Source organism: Odocoileus virginianus, chromosome 31 (assembly GCF_023699985.2).
Source record: "Odocoileus virginianus isolate 20LAN1187 ecotype Illinois chromosome 31, Ovbor_1.2, whole genome shotgun sequence".
Classification (NCBI taxonomy): domain Eukaryota; kingdom Metazoa; phylum Chordata; class Mammalia; order Artiodactyla; family Cervidae; genus Odocoileus; species Odocoileus virginianus.
The window spans coordinates 26,365,446-26,387,936 of NC_069704.1; the positions used below are offsets into that span (position 1 = coordinate 26,365,446).

The 22,491-nt window shown below is 39.9% G+C and overlaps 1 protein-coding gene across 9 annotated transcripts in view; it reads right to left on the reverse strand.

Annotated features, from left to right (window-relative positions):
* Window positions 1-379: 379 nt before the first annotated feature.
* WNK2 (WNK lysine deficient protein kinase 2) overlaps window positions 380-22,491 on the reverse strand; it is a 142,768-nt gene continuing 120,656 nt past the window's right edge. For 7 of the 9 annotated variants that reach the window (XM_070459440.1, XM_070459446.1, XM_070459445.1 and 4 more), the window contains one exon: window positions 1,678-3,529. In XM_070459440.1, the coding sequence (XP_070315541.1) occupies window positions 3,206-3,529 (324 nt within the window). In that variant the 3' untranslated portion in view covers window positions 1,678-3,205. Of the gene's footprint in view, window positions 580-1,677; window positions 3,530-22,491 lie in introns of those variants that run through there. The other 2 variants (XM_070459444.1, XM_070459443.1) reach the window with 1 other exon arrangement.

Sequence of the window (22,491 nt, forward strand, 5' to 3'; positions counted from 1 at the left end):
TGTTCAGCCTCCAGGGCTCTGCACAGAATGGGGCTGTCCTGGGTGTGAAGGAGGAGAATGCCTGAAAATTGGGGCCAGGATGCCTGCAATCCACAACCTCAACTGCTTCTCTGAGAGCTGGGTCTTTATCACACATCTGACCCATCCTAGCTGCTGTCTGGACACAAGGACCTTGAGCTACCCTGGGCACTATTAAGCACCATAGAAAGTGTCCATCCTTATATTTAAGAACCCCTTAGCTAAGGGTACTTACCCCCAGACCCGTCCAGCTGTGCGATCCCAGGAGTTTTTCCAACACCCTCATTCACTTACCACCATTGCAGGTTACCTGCCTGTCTGGGGACCACCAGAAAGGAGAGTTTGAAAAACCAAAGTCCCGTTTCCCCCAAAATATTTTTTTATTCTTGCTTACATTTGTGTTTCCAATTGTGAATAAAAAATGCTTAGAAAGTGATTACAAAACATGGTGAACCGGACGCGAGGCGTGGGCTCGCCTTCTCTGCGTGAGATGACACGGGGCCTGGCGTCTGGGTCTGGGTCGGCCTGCCTGGGCTCAGTCGGGCTTCTCACTTTCAGAATCTAGAAAACAAAACCGCCACAGCTCATTATAGGCCTGCCGTGACCATGTGAGGCCCTGGACATTGGAATGGTGACACCAGAGCGGTCACACTCCTTGGAGGGCCGGGCCACCTGACCAAGACCCAGGCACTACACAGATAAGACTCCTGGCTGCCTCTGCCATCTGGCCATCTTCCATGCTGAGCAACCGCCTGAACCAGGCAGGGTCTCCCAGGGTCCGCACAACTGTTGCTCGGGAGAGGGAGGGACCCCTGGCTCTGTGGACACAGCAAGCAGAACAGCACCCCAAGCCACCCTGGCCTCTGCCCAGAGCCAGTGCTGAGGTGGAGCACTGCAGGTGGCCGGAGTACAACGCCTGACTGCACCTTGGTGGAAACAGGACAAACAGGCCAGGGCCGCGACCCCAGCTGGGTGCAGTGGGAGGAACCACCACCCCCAGCTTGAGTGCGTGCAGCAGGCATGCGGGGGCACCGCCGGCTGAGCATACGGCCATCAGGGCCAGCGAGCCAGGAAAACGTGCTGAGCCCCGCAGGGGGCCTCCCCCAGCCTGCACCTGCAGGACAGCACAGCCCCTCAGGTGACCTGAGAGCAGGTGGCCCAGCCCCCATCCAGCTCTGTCCAGAGCGAGTCACACAAACCTGGCTTTCTGTTAGACAACATGGACAGGGGTCAGAGACACCTTTCGGTTGGCCATGAGACTCATACCCTCCATAGGCAGAGGCTACTGTACATCCAAATGCAGTTCAGATTCAGAGTCTGAAAGCCGAGTGAACAGGCAAACCTAGGCCCAGAGCCACAGAGCTGGTCTACGAGCCCTGCCCAACACCCCACTCTCATCCTCCGAGTTCGGTCGGCTCAGCATCAGTCACACCAGATCCTGCCAGGAAGACAGCACCTGCCACTCAGCCCCCCAGGCCCCTCCTGGCCGCCCCGGCTTCCTGGGCGAGGTGCTGACAGCAGGCGTGTTGCTGAGAGTGAAGCTATGCCAGGCCAGAGCAGTGCTGCCTGCCAGGGCTGCCCACCCAATGCTCCCTATGAGACTGGCTGGTTCAGCTTCTATGTGGCCAGAAGTTAAGAAAAAGATGTGGCTCCACACTGTTTTCAAGCAAAAATGTTTATTTTTCTCCTTCAAATATACAATCTCTTGGAGAGCCTGTGCCACTGACCATTCCTGTTACAGGCCAGGACTCCAAACCGCATGTCTGGTACAGCAGGGGAGTGGGAAGAGGGCAGGTTCCACCACCCGCAGGAACCCGGCGCACAGGAGTCTCAACCCAAGGACCCAGGGGCACATTACAGAGAACAGAAATCTCTTACTATAGCGTCATGCCCTGGCAGAAGATTCTGCATAATCACCTAGAAAATTCAATTCTAACTGAATTGATGGAATAATACATTTAAACCAAAAGAATTCAGCCAGTCCTAGTGAAGTCCCAAAGTACAGCAGAACTATACAATTCACAACTGGGCAGCCCAACCAGCTGCCTCCTAGTAGGAAACGGGAAACATCTTGGCCAGTGGGGAGTGGGGCCTTCAGCTCCCACCCTGGGCTGTTTGGTGCCTGTCTGAGATGAGGATACCACTGAAATTTCCAGGAGAGGAACACTCCTACCCCCCAGCATGATGGCTTGGTGCCTGGGGAACAGTCTGGAGGCCAGAGGTGGGCAGAGCAGCCTGTGAGCACATGGGAAAGCCAGGCCCAGGTGGCCATAGGCCTCTGTGCAAAGAACAGAAAAGGAAGGCAGGCTGGGAGGGGAGGTTGGTGGGCCCCCTGAGCAGAAGGGGCCACACTCTCTCTGCAGAGCAGGTGGCCTGCCTGTGCTTCGGCACCTCCAGACACACACCTTTACCTCTCCCACACTCGTAGCAGCCCTGCAGGCTTTGGATCATGTCTGCTCACCCAGCACTTTACAGCAGGTTCCACGTAGCCAAACACAGATGCGAACAGTCCTGACTAAGAGATCAACCACCATTAGCAATGCACTGCCCCAATAACCATGCACCCCTGGGAAGTCTGCTGGCAGTGCCCATGGCACTGCAGGTGAGGGAATTTGTCCATCTGTTTGCTATCTGTGACCATACCGCTGGAGAGATCTCATTTTATGAGTACAAAGCAGAGTTACTCTAGCATTTGCAACTCTTCAATATTCAAGGTCACTAGTTCAATTTTTTTAAAGCAGGTACAACAGAAAAGATCAGACTTTAGCTTCAGATTTGTAAACCATTCATATCTCTGCAACTTAAAATGGGAAACAGAGATATCAAAGCACAAACCAACTATAAATGAAATACACCTTTTCTGATACACGGTTTTTTTTTAAAACACCTCTTTCCATCAGGGAATGGAAAAGCTGGAATTCAAGGCACTGTACTTCTGCAGGGTTATTACAATGTTCTAACCATCGATTCAAGTACAGGAAGTGAGTGCAAAGACAGCAAGTGTTGACCACAGGAACCTAAGAGGAAACAAGGTCTGCAGCAATAAAGGAAGCGAGGATTGCTGCCCATGTGCCAGCTCCCTGGCTGGGCACCCATGAGCAGGCAGGGCAGGACTCGGAGGCCAAACCACAACCTGACTCCTCCAGGCTGTTCAGTGTCTTCCACTGGCAAGTAGTGAGACAGAGAGCTACATGATCTGCAGCCTGGGGCCAGGCATGCTGACCACAGTTGGCCGGAAGAACACAGGGAGGGCTGGTGCATCTGCTGCCCCCAGGCTTGGCCCCCCGCTGGGGCTCCGGCTGCCTGCCTGGGCTGCCCAGGGACCCCAGGACACTGGAGCTGGGATCAGGCTTCCATACTGGCCCAAAGGTGGGGCTGGGAGGCAGGAGAGGGCAGTACCTGGCACGGGCACAGGAAGGGCTGAGGCAGCTCCAGGAATGACCACGGTGGGTACGGCGCTGGGTACCGGGGCCAGACAAGGCATCCCCATTGCTGTTCGAGATGTGTTCATCTACAAGACAAGAAACATGGCTTCAATCAGCTGGCATCACTCAGGGCTTTGGGGGTCCCTGCAGTTCCTCCATCCTCAGGAGAGGGTGGTCTCAGGACCTGCCCTGGGGCACCTTTTAGTGGCTGACATCAGAGTGAAAGTGTGGGGCAAGAAGGCAGCCACATGCCGTGAATGTCCACCGGCCAGAGCGGGCTTCAAAGCAGACCCGGCAGGACCTAAACCCTGAGTCACAGTGAGGGAACCACACCCCCCCACCCAAAGACCTCCTGCTTGACTAGTCAGGGCCATTGTGGGAGGTCCAGGACAGCTGGGCGTTCTGCAGGGCTGGGTGCCCAGCGATCTGGAGTCGGGGGCAGGGCGGCTCCTCGGCTCCCTGCAGCTCGGGTACAGCCCCAGAAGAGAAGCACCACGAGGACAGGGAAATGAGCTGTGATGGTTAGTGAGACCCACATGGCCATGACGCAGAAGCCTGATGAAGCTACTGCAAGAAAAGAGATTACAGACCAACAGCCTTCAAACTCTCTAGACAAAATGCTGGCAGACATAACCAAGCAACTATTAAAAAAAGAGATAAAACATCAGAGCCAAGTGAGGTTTTGCCCCACAAATGCAATGATGTTGTCCCAGCAAAAATCACTGCATCTCACCACAGTTACACACCAAGGGAGAATTCCATGTGATGCTCCCCACAGATGCAGGGGGAGTATCTGAGAAGTCCCACACTCCCTCACAGAAAGCACAGGGGCTGAAGCTGGAGGGTCCCTCCTCCATCCAGAAGGGCCTCTGTAGAACCCACAGCCAACCCTGTGCCAAAGGTGAAATGCCAAATGTGTTTCCCCTTGCCCCTTGCTGCCCTTGCCTCTAGCCAACACTGTATGGGAAAGTTCCAGCCAACAAAAGAAAAAGAATAAGGAACACAGACTGAAAAGAAAAAGGAAAACCATCCTTATTTGCAGACGACAAGACCGTGGATGGAGAAAACCAAAAAGAGCAGAAAAATCAATTTCTAGAACTAAGAAGTAGATTTAGCAAGATTGCAGGATACAAGGTACAAAAAATAACCATATTTACAGTTATTTACTACCATATTTACCACCAACATAATCTGTAAAAGGATATTTTAAAGCAATAAAATTTATAATCACATTCCAAAATATCAACTATCTCAGGTTAAATTTAATGAAAGATGTGTAACAACTTTACACTGAAAACTACAAAACTTCACTGAGAGAAAATTAGACATAAACAAAGAAATGTCATGTTTATAATAGACTTGCTACTGTTAACGTGTCAAATCTTACCCAGATGATCAACAGACTTAATACAATCAGAATAAAAATCTAATAAGGCTATTTTGTAGATACATACAGGCTGTTTCTAAAATGCAGATGGAACTATTAAAGACCTAGAAAAATCAAGAAATTCTTGGAGGACAAATAAGAAGTATTAACAGATACAAACTATACATAAAAAGATAAGCATCAAGAATTTACTGTGTAACACAGAATTATACCTGATATCTTGAAATAACGTATAATAGAATACAATTTGAAAAAAAAAATGACCACTAGCTAAGCCTTCAGCAAACAAAACCAGCAAATGCTGGGGAAGGCAGGACTCTTGTTTTCCAGTGTTATCACTTACAATATTTGGATGTCCAGTTTTCACCAAGAAATCACAAATATTTACACATGGAAAATGGAAAGTATGATCCATACAAAGGGGAAAACTCATTAATAGAAACTGTCCCTGAAGAAGTCTAGACACTGTACTTACAAAATAAAGACTTTAAATCAACTGTTTTAAATATGTTCAAAGAATTAAAGGAAACATGGACAAAAAGGAAATCAAGATAATGACGAATGAACAACATGAGAATATCAATAAAGTCAAAGAAGTTATAAAATATTAGAGCTGAAATATTAGAGCTAAAAAGGATAATAGCTGAAATTAAAATTCCACTAGAGGAGCTCAAAAGCAGATCTGAGGAGGCAGAAAAAGAATCAGCAAATTTGAGACCATATAATTGAAATAGTCAATTCTAAGAAACAGAAAGAAAAAAAAAGAAGATAAGTGTACAGAGCCTATCAAGAAGAGAAAACTAAAGACAGGAAAAAATACTTGGAAGTACAGAAAGAAAAGACTGTCAACCAAGATTCTACACTGAGCAGGTTGAAAGAGAAATTAAGACTTCTGGATAAACAAAAACAAAGGCAGGTTGTTACTAAAAGATTTGCCTCACAAGAAACGCTAAACGAAAAACTTTCATTTCAGGTTGGAATGAAAGGATAATAGACAGTAACTCAAAAGTCATAAGAAATAAATGAAGCAACTACATAGCTAAATATGTAACTTTGGTTTTATTTTTCCCTTATATGATTTAAAAGGCAAATGCATTATATAACAATTATAAATCCATGTGAATGGGTGCACAATGTATAAAGACGCAATCTATGCAAAAACACAAAGGAGAAGGGATGGAGACAAACAGAAGTAGTGTTCTCACACTATTGAAACAAGGTGGTATCATTCAAATAAAGCTGTTATAAGGTTAAGATTTAATTGTAAACACTAAGATAATCAATAAGAAAATAAAAATATATACAGAAAAGTTTGAAAGGGGAGGAATCAAAACAACACACTACAAAAAAAAAAAAAACCTAAAAAATTTTAAAAGGCAATAATGAAGTAATTGAGGAATAAAAAACTGTAAGACATACAGAAAAAAAAAACAGTAGAAACCCTTTATTATCCATAATTACTTTTAATGTAAATGGATTGAAATCTCCAAATAAAAGATTGGCAGACTGGATAAAAAAGCATAAGTGATCTATATGCTGTCTACAAAATACTCACTTTAGATACAAAAACACAAAGACGCTGAAAGTAAAGGATGGAGGAGAGGAGATCAGGATGGCAGAGTAGGAAGATGATGCTGAGAGGGTAACAGGCAGGAAGGCCAGGGGTCTCCAAACGGAGGAAAGAGGCTGCAAGTGCCAGACATTTTTATCTCTCTTAAGCAACAGGAGGAAAAAAACCAGATATTTTTTCTTCTCTATACAAATTTAAAAGGAGGTTTCTCTTAAAATGCTGTGTTGCCATGACACCTGGTTTCACCTGAAGCTAACTACTCTCAAATCTTGAGTTAACCAATATGTTTCTTTTTCTTATGGAAATGTTGTCTTAAGCTATGTTAATGTACCCCAGACTCTTCAAGTTGGTTCCTCCAAATGGCCTAGCTTACTTACTCAGGTATTGTTCCCCTAATCTATGTAAATGAAACTATTTGTTGGTATTCTGCCCTTCTACAAGATTCAAGTCAATCATTTTATGGCCAGGGATGAATTATCTGGTGGGATGAATTATCTGGTGCCATTTTAAATTTTATGACATTCCTTTCTTTTCATTAACAGACTGTGAGTGACTATATAACATACAGCTAAAGACGAGGGGGGTACTCTTTTGCCCCCTTCTGATGCCTATGTCAGAAGCTTTCTCTATCTCCTTTATACTTTAATAAAACTTTATTACACAAAAGCTCTGAGCGATCCAGCCTCGTCTCTGGCCCCGGATTGAATTCGTCTCCTCCGGAGGCCAAGAATCCCGCGTCTCATCGTTTAGCAACAACCTTTCAATGCCAACATCACCTTCCCCCATGAATGCATCAAAAATAATCTAATACATGGAGCAACTTTCTCTGAAAACAAACTGGAAATGGAAAGAAAAATTGTTCTAAAATAAAAGCTGTAAAAGAAAGAGCCATTATGAGTCATGTAAGAAGGAAACAGAGCTATCAGGCTGAGATCTGGGCCCACAGAAGAGAAGGGTGATATGTGGCGGTCGCTAATCTCTCCTGGTGGTGATTTGACCTACATATTTGGTACTTCAGCCCTGGGGCCCAACATGCTGACATTTACAGTATAGGAGTTCCAGAAGGATATAAGTCTTCTTCAGTGGTCTGAAAATCAATTGGACTTCGAGGAGGGTGAGAAACCTAGAAACCTAGACCCAAGTTTGCTTACTCCCAGGAATGTAGTGTAGGATGGCATTCTGGAGACTTTCATGAAACTGCCTAGCATGTGCCCAGCCCCTCTGCCTCTGGAGATTTCCCACCGGGTTGAAAGCTACCATTGCTGAGGAGCGTGTGTAGCTGGGGGTGGAGCTGGCTCAGACCTAACCCTGCATATAAATGGGGCAAGTATAGCCACTGCTGGTACTCAGAGGCAGCATATCAGGAGCTGATTGGAGCTGACTAGCCTGCTGGGACTGTCCCAGTGTACACCCTGCCCCACACCTGGTGCCCACTGCAGCCCTTTCTTCTCTGGCACTGTGCCTCCTGGGGCAAAAGTGCCATTTCTAGGAGAGGGTAGAGTGCGTGCTTACAGGGAAAGCAACCAGCTTGAATACCACCCCTGCTTCAGCACCTGGGGACAAGTCCCCACCCCTGATAGGTAGTGATGACCACTCAGCATAGAAGAAGCTTCAGCTCACACTTGGCTATGGCTCTAGTCCCTCCACCTCCAGCCCCATCACCCACCAGGTGATACCAGACAGCACACCCTGGGGGGAGACATGACCCATATTCACATCAGATCCAGCTCTCACATCAAAACTACTGAGCACAGGCAGACGGCATAGAGACGCTTCCACATTAAGTACAATACATCAAGATCAGGATAGGTAACAGTTTCACCTAATTTCATGGCAAGAGAAAATGTTAAGCAAAGTGAGAAAACAAAGCAATGTCTTTCAAATGAAAGAACAATGAAAAAACCACCAATGAGAACAGAGAGAATTTACCAGATAATGAGTTCAAAGCATTGGAAATAAGAATGTTAAACAAACTAGGGAAAAGAACAGATGAACACAGAGAGAATTTTAACAAGGAACTAGAAAGTACAAAAACCAATCGGAATTGAAGAATGAAATAACTAAAATGAAAAATATACTAGAAAGAATTAGCAGAAGACTAAGTAACAGAGAAGAATGCATAAGTGATCTGGAAGACAGAATAATGGAAATCACCCAACCAGAATGGTAAAAAGATAAACAAATTTTTAAAATATGAGAACAGTTTAAGGAACCTCTGAGACAACATCAAGTATGCTAACATTCACATTATAGAGGTTCCAGAAGAGGAGAGAGAGAGTGAAGAGGGTTGAAAATGTATTTAATGAAATTATGGCTGAAAATTTCCTGAACCTGAAGAAGGAAACAGATATTCAGGTATTCAGAGTATTCCAAACAAGATGAACTGAGAGATATAGACCAAGATGTATCATAGTTAAAATGGGAAGAGTTAAATTAAAGAGAAAAATTAAAGGTAGCCAGAGAAAAAGTCACATAAAGTCACATACAAAGGAATACCCATAAGTCTATCAGCTGATTTTTCTGCAGAAAGTTTGCAGGCCAAAAGGGAATGGCATGGCATACTCAGAGTGGTAAAAGGGAAAAACCTACAACTAGGATTATTTCCATTAAGACTATCATTCAGAGTTGAAAGGGAAATAAAAAACTTCTCAAATAAGGAAAAACTAAAGGAGTTTATCAATATTAAACCAATCCTAAAAGTAGTCTTAAATTCTTTTCCCCACGTGGAAAAGAAAGGGGTACAACAAGATGGAAGAATTTATCAGTTCAGTTCGGTTTGATCACTCAGTAGTGACTGATGTCTGACTCTTTGAGACCCCATGGATTGCAGCATGCCAGGCTTCCCTGTCCATCACCAACTCCTGGAGTTTGCTCAAACTCATGTCCATGAGTCGGTGATGCCAGTAAGAATTTATAGAAAAGGAAAAACCCCACAAGTAAACACAAATATATAGAAAAGGCTGTGGGTCAATCACTCAACATAAGCTAGTACAAAGATTAAAAGACAAAAGTTAGAAAATCCACTATAACTACAATAAACAGTTAATGTATATACATGAAGATGTAAACTATGACATCAAAACACAAAACATAGGGGAGGCTAGTAAAATGTCCTTTAGAATGGCTACAAGTTAAACAAAAACAGATATATAGGTCAACATATATGAACCTCATGGTAACCACAAATCAAAATATTACAATGGATACACAAAAAATAGGGAGAAAGTAACACAAGCATATCACTAAAGAAAATAATCAAATCAAGGGAAGAAACTAAAGGAAGAAGAAAAGGATATAGAATGACAAAAATAACCAGAAAACAAGTAACAAAATAGCAGTTAAATGCACACCTGTATATAATCACTTTAAATGTTTCAATCAAAAGACAGAGCAGATAACTGGACCCATTTGTGTGCAAGAGACTCTCTTTAAAGACACACACACTAGGATTTCCCTGGTAGTCTAGTTATTAAGAATCCAGCTGTCAGTGCAGGGATCATGGGTTTAATCCCTGGCCCAGGAAGATTCTACATGCCGTGGGGCTACTAAGCCCATGCGCCACAACTACTGAGCCCATGTGCTGCAACTACTGAGCCAAAATGCCTACAACTACTGAAGACTAAGTCTAGAGATTGAGCTCTGCAGTGAAAGAAGTCACTGCAATGAAAAGCCTGTGCACTGCAACTAGACAGTAGACCCTGCTCACCACAACTAGAGAAAGCCTGCAAGGAGCAATGAAGACACAACATAGGCAAAAAATAAGTTAAAATAAATAATTTTTTCAAAAGACATACAGACTATTTTTCATGCAAATGAAAATGACAAGAAAGCTGGTATCAATACTTACATCTTACAAATTAGACTTTAAAGGAAAGTCCATGAAAAAGAAAATGAAGGGCATTATATAATGACATAGTGATTCAATTAAAAAAAAGAATATAACATTCATTAATATATACGCATCCCATATAGGTGCAACTAAATTTATGGAAAACAAATATTAACAGACATAAAAACAAGAAACTGACAATAATGGAAAAATAGTAGGAGAGTTTAACACTCCACTTATATCAAGGAACAGATTCAAACAGATGGAAAATCAATAAGGAAAGAGTGGTCTTAAACGACACACTAGACCAGATGTACATAACAGATAAATATATAGGACATTCCATCCCAAAACAGCAGAATGCACATTCTTTTCAAGTTCACATGGAAATGTGCTCCAGGATAGATCGTAGACTAGGCCACAAAACAAGTGTCAATAAATATAAGAACACTGAAATTACATCATGCTTTTTTTTCCAACCACAGCAGTATGAAACTAGAAACCAGTTACCGGAAGAAAAAACACAAACACATGGAGCCTAAATAACATGTCTTTAAAAGAAACAATGGGTCAGTGAAGAAATCAAAGAAGAAATCAGAAAAAAAAGAGAGAAATAAAAACAAAAACACACCTTTGTACCACTGATGTGATGCAGCAAAAGTAGATGTAATAGGGGAGATTATAATGATACATACATATCTGAGCATACAAGAAAAATCAAGCTATCTTCCACCTAAATGAATTAGAAAAAGAACAAAGCTCAAGTCAGCACAAGTAAAGAAATAATTAAGGCATATTTTAAAATAATATTTTTACTGATCTTTATTGAAAAATAATAGATCAGAGAGGAAATGAATAAAATAGAGACAAAAAATAGAAAAGATCAATGGAAGCAAGAGCTGATTTTTTTAAAGGATAGACAAAATTGATAAGCTTTTAGCTAGGCTCATTAAGAAAAAAAGAGAATTCAAATAAGCAAAGTGTTTAGGAAACAGAAGATAACAACCAATATCAGTGAAACATAATACTGTCACAGAATATTATAGACAGTTATATGCCAACAAAGTGAACAACCTAGAAGGAACAGATAAAAATCTGAGAAACACAAAGTATTCAAAGATTGAATCAGAAAGAAATAAACAAACTGAACAGATCAATAAGAAACTGAATTAGTGTTCAAAAAAAAAACTCCCAGCTAACAAAAGTTCAGGAACAGATGGCTTCCCAGGGAAATTCTACCAAATATATTAAGAAGAGCTAATACCTAGCATCACAAACAATTCCAACAAATGAGGAGGAGGGAACACTCCCAAATTCATTCTACAAGGCTATTATTACCCTGATAAAATTTAGAAAAAGACATTACCCAAAAAATAAAATTACTTCAATATCTCTGATGAATACAGACACAAATATCCTCAGAAATATTAGCAAACCAAATTCAACAAGATATAAAAATGATCATATACCATAATCAAGTGTGATTTATTCCACAGATGCAAAGATAGCTCAAAATCCACAAGTCAATCAGTGTGATACACCACATTAACAAAAGGAAGGATAAAAATCACATGATCATTTCAATAGACACAGGAAAAACATTTGACAAAATTCAACTTCCATTCATGATAAGGACTCACATCAAAGTTGGTATAGAAAAAAACATATTTCAACATAATAAAAGCCATTTATGACATGCTGACAGCTAACATACTCATCTGTTTCCTCTAAAATCAGGAACAAGAGAAGGATGCCCATTTTTGCCACTTCCAGTCCTAGCCACAGCAATCAGATAAGAAAAAGAAATAAAAGGTATCCAAATTGGAAAGGAAAAAGTAAAAATGTCACTATTTGCAGCTGACATATTATATATAGAAAATTCTAAAGTCCTAACAAAAAACTAAGAACTAGTAAATGAATCCAATAAAGTTGTAGGATATAAGATTGACAAACAGAAACATATTGCTTTTCTAAACACTAATAATCAACTATCAGAAAGACAAAGCAATAAAATAATCCCATTTAAAATTGCATCAAAGAGAATACATGGAATACACTTAACCAAGGAGGCAAAAGGTCTATAATCTAAAGACTACAAAACTAAGGCAAAGGAAACAAAAATAAAAATAAACAAGTGGGAATTAATTAAACTTAAAAGCTTTTGCACAGGTAAAGAAACCTTTGACCAAAAGAAAAGACAACCTATTGAAAGTGAGAAAATATTTGCAAATTATATGACTGATAAGGGGTTAATATCCAAAATAAATAAACAGCTCATATACTCAATATAAACAAAACACCTTATTAAAAAAATAGGCAGAGGACTTGAATAGATATTTTTCAAAGAAAACATAAAGATGACCAAGGCACATGAAAAGCTTTTAAACACTGGTAATCAGAGAAATATAAGTGAACACCACAATAAGGTGTCACCTTACACTTATCAGAATCAGTTCAGTTCAGTTCAGTCGCTCAGCCATGTCCGACTCTTTGCAACCCCATAAATCACAGCACGCCAGGCCTCCCTGTCCATCACAAACTCCCGGAGTTTACTCAAACTCATGTCCATTGAGTCAGTGATGCCATCCAGCCATCTCATCCTCTGTTGTCCCCTTCTCCTCCTGCCCCCAATCCCTCCCAGCATCAGGGTCTTTTCCAATGAGTCAACTCTTCACATGAGGTGGCCAAAGTACTGGAGTTTCAGCTTCAGCATCAGTCCTTCCAATGAACACCCAGGACTGATCTCCTTTAGGATAGACTGGTTGGATCTCCTTGCAGTCCAAGGGACTCTCAAGAGTCTTCTCCAGCACCACAGTTCAAAAGCATCAACTTTTCGGCACTCAGCTTTCTTCATAGTCCAACTCTCATATCCACACATGACCACTGGAAAAACCACAGCCTTGACTAGATGGACCTTGTTGGCAAAGTAATGTCTCTGCTTTTTAATATGCTGTCTAGGTTGGTCATAACTTTCCTTCCAAGGAGTAAGCGTCTTTTAATTTCATGGCTGCAATCACCATCTGCAGTGATTTTGGAGCCCCCCAAAATAAAGTCTGACACTGTTTCCACTGTTTCCCCATAGCTGTAACCAAAAAGATCACCAATAACAAACATTGGCAAGGATATTGCTAAAAGGGTACCCTAGTACACTGTTGATGGGAATGCAAATTGGTAGAGCCACTATGGAAAACATAGAGGTTCTTCAAAAAACTGAAACTAGAAACACTATATGATCCAGCAATTCCATTCTTGGGTATGAATCAACAGAAAATGAAAACACTAATTTAAAAAGATAAATGTACCTCAATGCATGTTCACGGCAGCATTATGTACAACAGTCAAAATATGGAAACAACCTAAGAAACAGATGAATGGATAAAGATATGTGGTTTACATATATAATGGAATATTACTCAGCCAAAAGAATGAAATTTTGCCATTCGCATCAATACAGGTGAAGCTGGAGAGTATTGTGCTTACTGAAATGTCAGAGAGAGAAAAACAAATACTGTATCTGATCAGAAATATGTGGAATCTAAAAAAAATAAACATAACAAAACAGATACAGATTCACAGATATGCAGAAAATAAATTAGTGGCTACCAGTGGGAAGCTGGAGGGAGAGGGGGCAAGACAGTGGCCAGAGATTAAGAGGTATAAACCAATATGTATAAAATAAATAAGCCACAAAGATATATTATACAGCACAGGGAATATAGCCAACATTTTATAATAATTTTAATGATATACATCTATAAAAATATTGAATCATGATGCTGTACATTTGAAACTAATAAAAATAGTTTAAATCAACTATACGATTAAAGAAAATTTTTAAAAAGAAAGTAAAATGATGTGAAATAAAACTCCTGAGAGCTCATCCAAGATGGTGCAGCAGGAAGAGCTTGGGCTCACCCCCTCTCAGGAGCACACACACAAAAAACTGCTGAGGAGCCATCAATAAAAAAGACTGAAAGCTGCCAAAAAAGATATTCTACATCAAAGGATATAAAGAATAAACAAAAACAAGATGGTAGGAAGGGTGTATTTGCAATACAATCAAATCCCATACACACTAGGTGGACTATCCAAACTGGAGATTAATCACATCACAGAAGTTCTCCCACGAGTTAGAGCTCTGAGCCCCAAGTCAGGTTCCCCAGCCTGAGGCTCTGATATCAGAGGGAGGAGCCCCAAAAGCACCTGGTTTTGAAGGCCAGCAGGACTTGACTGCAAGAGCTCCACAGGAGTGACTGAACTGAACTAGGCCACAAAACAATTCTGAAAGATATAAATCATACAAAGTACACTTTCTAACACAATGGATGAAATTAAAAAACTAGATGACTGGCACATACACATACACACACACAGACACACATACATACATACAAACATACACACATACATACATAGAAAGTAGATGACAAACTCAAACAACCAAATAGTCAAAGACATTATCACAAGCAAAACCAGAAAACACCTTCAGTTCAGTCACTCAGTTGGGTCTGACTCTTTGCAACCCCATGGACTGCAGCATGCCAGGCTTCCCTGTCCATCACCAACTCCCAGAGTGTTCTCAAACTCATGTCCATTAAGTCAGTGATGCCATCCAACCATCTCACCCTCTGTTGTCCACTTCTCCTGCCTTCAGTCTTTCCCAGCATCAGGGTCTTTTCAAATGAGTCAGTTCTTCGCATCAGATGGCCAACGTATTGGAGTTTCAGCTTCAGCCCTTCCAATAAATATTCAGGACTGATTTCCTTTAGAATGGACTGGTTTGATCCCCTTGCAGTCCAAGAGACTCTCAAGAGTCTTCTTCAACACCACAGTTCAAAAGCATCAATTCTTTGGCGCTCAGCTTCCTTTATAGTCCAACTCTCACATCCAGAACATGACTACTGGAAAAACCATAGCTTTGAATATAAGGACCTTTGTCAGCAAAGTAATGTCTCTGCTTTTAATATGCTGTCTAGGTTTGTCATAGTTTTTCTTCCAAAGAGCAAGTGTCTTTTAATTTCATGGCTGCAGTCATCATCTGCAGTGCTTTTGGAGCCCCCCAAAATAAAGTCTGTCACTGTTTCCATTGTTTCTCCATCTATTTGCCATGACATGACAGGACTGGATGCCATGATCTTAGTTTTTTGAATGCTGAGTTTTAAGCCAACGTTTTCACTCTCCTCTCTCATTTTTCAAGAGGCTCTTTTGTTCCTCTTCACTTTCTGTCATAAGGCTGGTGTCATCTGTGTATCTGAGGTTATTGGTATTTTTACCAGCAATCTTGTGCTTTCATCTTGTGATTCCAGCTTGTGCTTCATCCAGTCCGGCATTCTCATGATGTACTCTGCATATAGGTTAAATAAGCAGGGTGACAATATACAGCCTTGACGTACTCCTTTTCCTATTTGGAACCAGTCCGTTGTTCCACGTCCGGTTCGAACTGTCGTTTCTTGACCAGCATACAAATTTCTCAGGAGGCAGGTCAGGTGGTCTGGTATTCCCATCACTTAAGAATTTTCCAGTTTGTTGTGATCCACACAGTCAAGGGCTTTGGCATAGTCAGTAAAACAGAAGTAGGTGTTTTTCTAGAATTCCCTTGATTTTTCTATGATCTAACGGATGTTGGCACTTTGATCTCTGGTTCCTCTGCCTTTTCTAAATCCAGCTTGAACATCTGGAAATTCACGGTTCATGTACTGTTAAAGCCTGGCTTGGAGAATTTTGAGCATTACTTTGCTAGCGTGTGAGATGAGTGTAATTGTGTGGTACTTTGAGTATTCTTTGGCATTGCCCTTCTTAGGGATTGGAATGAAAACTGACCTTTTCCAGTCCTGTGGCCACTGCTGAGTTTTCCAAATTTGCTGGCACATTGAGTGCAGCACTTGAACAGCATCATCTTTTAGGATTTGAAATAGCACAACTGGAATTCCATCTCCTCCACTAGCTTTGTTCGTAGTGATGCTTCCTAAGGCCCACTTGACTTCATACTCTAGGATGTCTGGCTCTAGGTGAGTGATCACACCATCGAGATTATCTGGGTTGTGAAGATCTTTTTTGTACAGTTCTTCTGGTAATTCTTGCCACCTTTTAATATCTTCTGCTTCTGTTAGGTCCATACCATTTCTGTCCTTTATTGTGCTCCATCTTTGGATGAAATGTTCCCTTGGTATGTCTAATTTTCCTGAAGAGATCGCTAGTCTTTCCCATTCTATTGTTTTCCTCGATTTCTTTGCATTGATCACTGAGGAAGGCTTTCTTCTCTCTCCGTGCTATTCTTTGGAACTCTGCATTCAGATGGGTGTATCTTTCCTTTTCTCCTTTGCCTTTAGCTTCTCTTCTTTTCACAACTATCTGTAAGGCCTCCTCAGACAACTATTTTTGCCCTTTTGCATTTCTTTTTCTTGGGGATGGTTTGATTCCTGTGTCCTGTACAATGTCATGAAGCTCTGTCCATAGTTCTTCAGGTACTCTGTCTATCATATCTATCACCTTAGAACAAATTAAAAGGAAAACACAATAATGTCCAGAGGGAAATTTGAAACTGTAAAAGTCTACATTAAAAAAGAAAGCTCTTAAGTCAACAACTTAAATGTATACCATAATAAAGATTACAAGTAAGATACATACACAAAATACAGAAAAGAAAAACAATAAATAAAAATCAATGAAATCAAAACTTGGTGTTTTAAAAAGATAAAAATTTGGCAAAGTTTTTAGCCACCAAACTGGATAACTCAGATGAAATATACAAATTCCTAGAAACACATAAACTTTCAAAACAGACTCAAGAGGAAACAGAAAAATCTGAGTAGACCTATAACAAGTATTGAGATTGAATTATTAAGAAAAAAAGAAATTCTCAACAAAGAAAAGCCTCAGGATAAGATGACTTCCCTGGTAAGCTGTACTATTTAAAGAATTAATACCAATACTTCTCAAACTCTTCCAAAAAGTTGAAGAGGCGGGAACACTTCTTAAATCACTATATGTAGCCAGCATCACCTTGCTATCGAGGCCAGATAAAGATATCACAATAAAAAAATTACAGCCTAATACCTTTGATAAATACTGATGCAGAAAACAGCAAACTGCATTCAATAGTATATAAGAAGGAGTATAAACCATGACCAGGTGCAATTTATCTGAGGAATGCAAGGATCATTTAATATATGAAAATCAATCAACATGATATACCATTAATAGAATGAAAGTTTGAAAAACTATGATCATCTTAATGCAAAAAACCATTTGCTAAAATCTAACTTTTTCATGACAAAAGCACTCAACATACTAGAAATAACAGAATATTCTCAGTATGATGAAGGCCATATATGAAAAAACCTACTGTTAACATCATAATGATGTGAAATATCATTATGATGTGAAAAATCAGAAAGCTTTTCCTCCAAGATAAAGACAAAGATGGCCATTCTTGCCATTTCTATTCAATATAGTTGAAGTTCTAGCCAGAGAAATTAGGCAAGAAAAGGAAATAAAAGGCATCCAAACTGGAAAGAAAGAAGTGAAATTACCTCTGCTTGGAGATAACACGTTCTTATATGCAGATAGCCCTAAAGAACACACACACACACACACACACACACACACACACACACACACACTGCTAGAATTTATGAATTTAGCAAAGTTGCAGGTACAAAATCAACACACCACAGTCAGTTGTATTTGTATTCACTAGCAATGAATAATTTGAAAAGGAAATCAAGAAAACAATTACATTTAAACATAGAGAATAAAATAATTGGGAATAATTAAGGAGTTGAAAGACTTATACACTGAAAACTGCAAAATACTGCTAAAAGAAATTAAAGAAAACTTAAATAAATGTGAAGACATCCTGTATTTATGGATTTGAAGACAATATTGTTACTATGTCAATACAACCCAAAATGAATCTAACCAGATTCAATGAATCACTATCAACATCTCAATAGCATTTTTCCAAGAAATATAAAAACTCATCCTAAAACTTATTTGGATTTTTAAGGGATTCCAATAACCAAAACAATTTTGAAAAAGATCAAAATTGGAAGACTCTGACTTTTTGACTTCAGAACTTACTGCAAAGCCACAGAAATCAAAACATTGTAACGTTAGCAACAGGATAGACAGTAGACAAGTGGAATAGAACAGAAAATCCAGAAATAAACCTTTGCATATCTGGCCAGTTGATTTCCAACAAGAGTGCCAAAAGCATGCAATGGGAAGAGAACACTTTTTTTTTTTAAACAAATACTGCTGGTACAACTAGATATCAACACGCAAAAGAATAAAGCTAGTCCCTTACCAAACACCACATATAAAAATTAACTCAAAATGGATTAAAAGCTCTAAACATAAGAGCTACAGCTATTTAAACTCTTAGCATCTTTAGAGACCTCTTAGGAGGAAACATGGAGAGAAAGCTTTATAATATAGGATTTGGCAATGATTTATTGGATATGATACCAAAGTCACAGGCAATAAAAGAAAAAAATAGATAAACTGGACTTCATGAAAATTAAAAACGTTTATGTATCAGAAGACATTATCAACAGAGCAAAAAGGCAACCCAAGGAATGGAAGATGATTTTTACAAATCATATTATCTGAAAAGAGATTAATATCCAGAATATATAGAGAACTCTTCCAACTCAACAACAACAAAAACACTCAATTCAAAAGCTCTTTCCACCATACAATGGTGGATACAATAAGAAGTCTGCAACCTGGAAGGCTCTCACCCTCGCATGCTGATACATTCATCTCAGACATCCAGCACCCAGGACTATGAGAAATAAATTTCTTTTGTTTATAGTTTAAAAATGGGCAAAGGACTTGAATCAAAGAAGACCCACAAATGGCTAATAAGCACCTGAAAAGATGCCCAACATCACTTATTATTAGGGAAATGCAAAACAAAACTAGAAGATACCATTCATACCTATCAAGATGACTACTATTTTTAAAAAATCAGAAAAATTTTAAAAGTGTTAGCAAAGATGTGGAGAAAGTGGAATCCTTATGTACTGTTGGTGGGAATGTAAAATAGTGCAGCTGCTCTGGAAAGTAGTTTGGTGACTCCTCAAAAAGTTAAAACTATAAATACCATATGATTTAGTGATTCCACTTCTGGAATCCCAAAGAACTGAAGGCAAAGACTCAAAGAAATATCTATATAGCCATGTTCATAGTAGCATTATTCACAACAGTTAAAAGATAGAAGCACCCCAAGTGTCCATCAACGGATGAATGGATAAAAAAAATCGTGGCATGTACATACAATGGACTATCACTCAGTGTTAAAAAATGCTCACTTATGCTACAACATGGATGAAACTTGAAGACATTATGCTAAGTGAAATAAACCAGTTTACAAAAAGACTATAGGATTCTACTTATATTAGGTACCTAAAGAAGTCACATTCATAGACAGAATGATAGTTGAAAAGGGCTGGGGCTAAAGGGGGGCATATATAGGCAATTATTTTTCATTGATTGTAAAGTTTCAGTTCTACAAAATGAAAAAATTTTATAGACATAAGGTGGTGATGGTTGGACAATATAAATATAATTAATACCACTGAACTGTATATATTTTTAAAAGGTTAAGATGTTAAATTTTATGTTATGTGTATTTGACCACAATTTTTTTAAAAACTGAACCTGGAAAGCATTATACTAAGTGAAATAGGTTAGTGACAAAAGGGAAAATATTGTATGATTCCTCTTACATGAGGTAAGAAAAGAAGTCAAATTCACAGAGACTGACAGTAGAATAGCGGTTACCAGTGTCTGGATAACCAGAGTTACCAGAAAGAGGGGCTGGATAGTTGTTTCTTATTGAGTAGTTTCTATCCGGGATAACAAAAAAGTTCTAGAAATGGACAGTCGTGAATAGTTAAGAAAAAAACCAAAACCTTATTAAGAATCGCAGATATCTGAACAACACCATCAGCAGAGCTGACCAAGAGGACCTGGCCCAGCACAGATACAGAGAGCTGATGTGGTGGAGTCTGAACAGAAAAATAGAGACTAGCCTGCCCGAGGCCTGGGTGCAGACCCTGCAGGGCCTTGGGCCAGGTTATGAGCTCTCAATTCTGTCCCAGAATAATGGAGCAGAGATTTGAGGAGTTTAATGGAGGTGCAGTGTCAGGAGGGTGCTACAGAAGAGGAACAGAGGAAGTTCAGACGGGGAGTGTGGATATGAGAGGGAACGAAAGGGGATGACCTCAAGCACCTATGGAGCAGTGACCAAAACTCACAACTTGGGTCAAGAATCCAGTCCCAGCAAGTTTTAAAGGACTGAAAACACAAAAGTTGTTCTCTTATCACAGTGCATTTAGGTTAAAAAAACAAACAAAAAAAAACACTAACAAAAAGATTAATAACTATATTGCTCAGTTGTGTCCAACTCTTTGCAACCCCATGGAATGCAGCATGCCAGACTCCACTGTCCATGGGATTTCCCAGGCAAGAATACTCAAGTGGGTTTCCATTCCCTTCTCCAGGGGATCTTCCTGACCCAGGGATTGAACCTGAGTCTCCTGCTTGGCAGGCGGATTCTTTACCACGAGAGAAGACACTAATAACTATATTACCTCAATTAATTACTATATTACCTCAAATCACCATGGAAACTATAAAATATTTGAACAGAAGGCTAAAGAAGATGCTATATATCAAAATCTTTGGAATGCAGCTAATACTAGTAGAAGGAATTTTATAGCCTGAATACCTATATTAAAAAAGAAGAAAGGCTCAAAATCAATGTACTACATATTTCAAGAAACTTTCTAGAAAAAAGTAACCCAAAGATAAAAGAAATAATAAAAGGAAGAAACTAATGAAACATACAGGGAAAGATCAGCAGAGAAAGAAGACTTAAAGAACTTCCAAAAGTCTGAATAGTTATTTCCAGAATCAATGCATTCTTCATTTTCCCACAAGCTGAAATATGTAATAAATAATAGTTCTTTGTATGTAAAAGTATTCCAAAGGAATGCCTTTTGTTCAGTTGTTGTAATAAATTAATATATTCTTTGGTTGATAATCTAAAAAAAAAATAATGAAACATACAATAAAGAATTATCATCAAAGTGATGTGTGCTTTGAAAAGGTTAATAAAATTTATAAACTCAGAGAAATCACCATTATCAGGAATGAAAAACAAGACATCACTGCAAACCCTGCAAACTGTGAAGAGAAGATATTACAAACAACTCTATGTCAATTAATTGGAAAACAGATAAATTTAGAGATGTACCGATTGTTAGAAAAGCAGAATTTAACAGAAAGAATAGAAAACCTAAATGGTACTAAAACTGTAAAGAAAATTAAATCCATAATGAAACCTTACCCTCAAGGGATGGGGAGAGATGTGACAAATACATACCAGCAAAATGTCAATCACAGCTCACAGGAAGAGGGTACCTGAGAGTTCAAGGAAGAATTTTCAATCTTTTGTACATTAGAAACTTTTGAACCTTCCCACACTCAAAAAAATAAAAGGCCATCGTCAAAAAATCTACAAATAATAAATGCTGGAGAGAGTGTGAAGAGAATGTTGGTAGAAATGTAAATCGGTACAGCCACTGTGGGCTTCCCTTGTGGCTCAGCTGGTAAAGAATCTGACTGCAATGTGGGAGACCTGGGTTTCGATACCTGGCTTAGGAAGATCCCCTGGAGAAGGGAAAGGCCACCCACTCCAGTATTCTGGCCTAGAGAATTCCAGGGACTGTAGAGTCCATGGGGTCACAAGGAGTCGGACACGACTGAGCGACTTTCACTTTACTTCATAGCCACTGTAGAGAACAGTATGGAGGCTTCTCAAAAAACTAAAAACAGAGTTACCATATGATCCTGTAATCCCTCTCCTGGGCATGTATACGGACAAAAACATGGCCCAAAAGGATACATGCACCCCAATGTTCATTGTAGCACTGTTTACAATAGGTAAGACATGGAAGCAACCTACTGGCCCATGGACAGATGAACAGATAAAGATGTGGTACACATATACAGTGAAACATTACTTAGCCATTAAAAAGAATGAATAATGCCTTTTGGAGTAACACGGATGGTCTTAAAGACTGTCATACTGAATGAAGTAAGTCAGACCAAGCAAGACAAATATTGTAAAATATCACTACTTTATGCAAAGTCTTAAAAAAACCTGATACAAATGAACTTATTTACAAAACAGAAACAGACTCACAGACTTGAAGGAACTTACAGTTACTGTGGGGAAGGATGGGGGAAG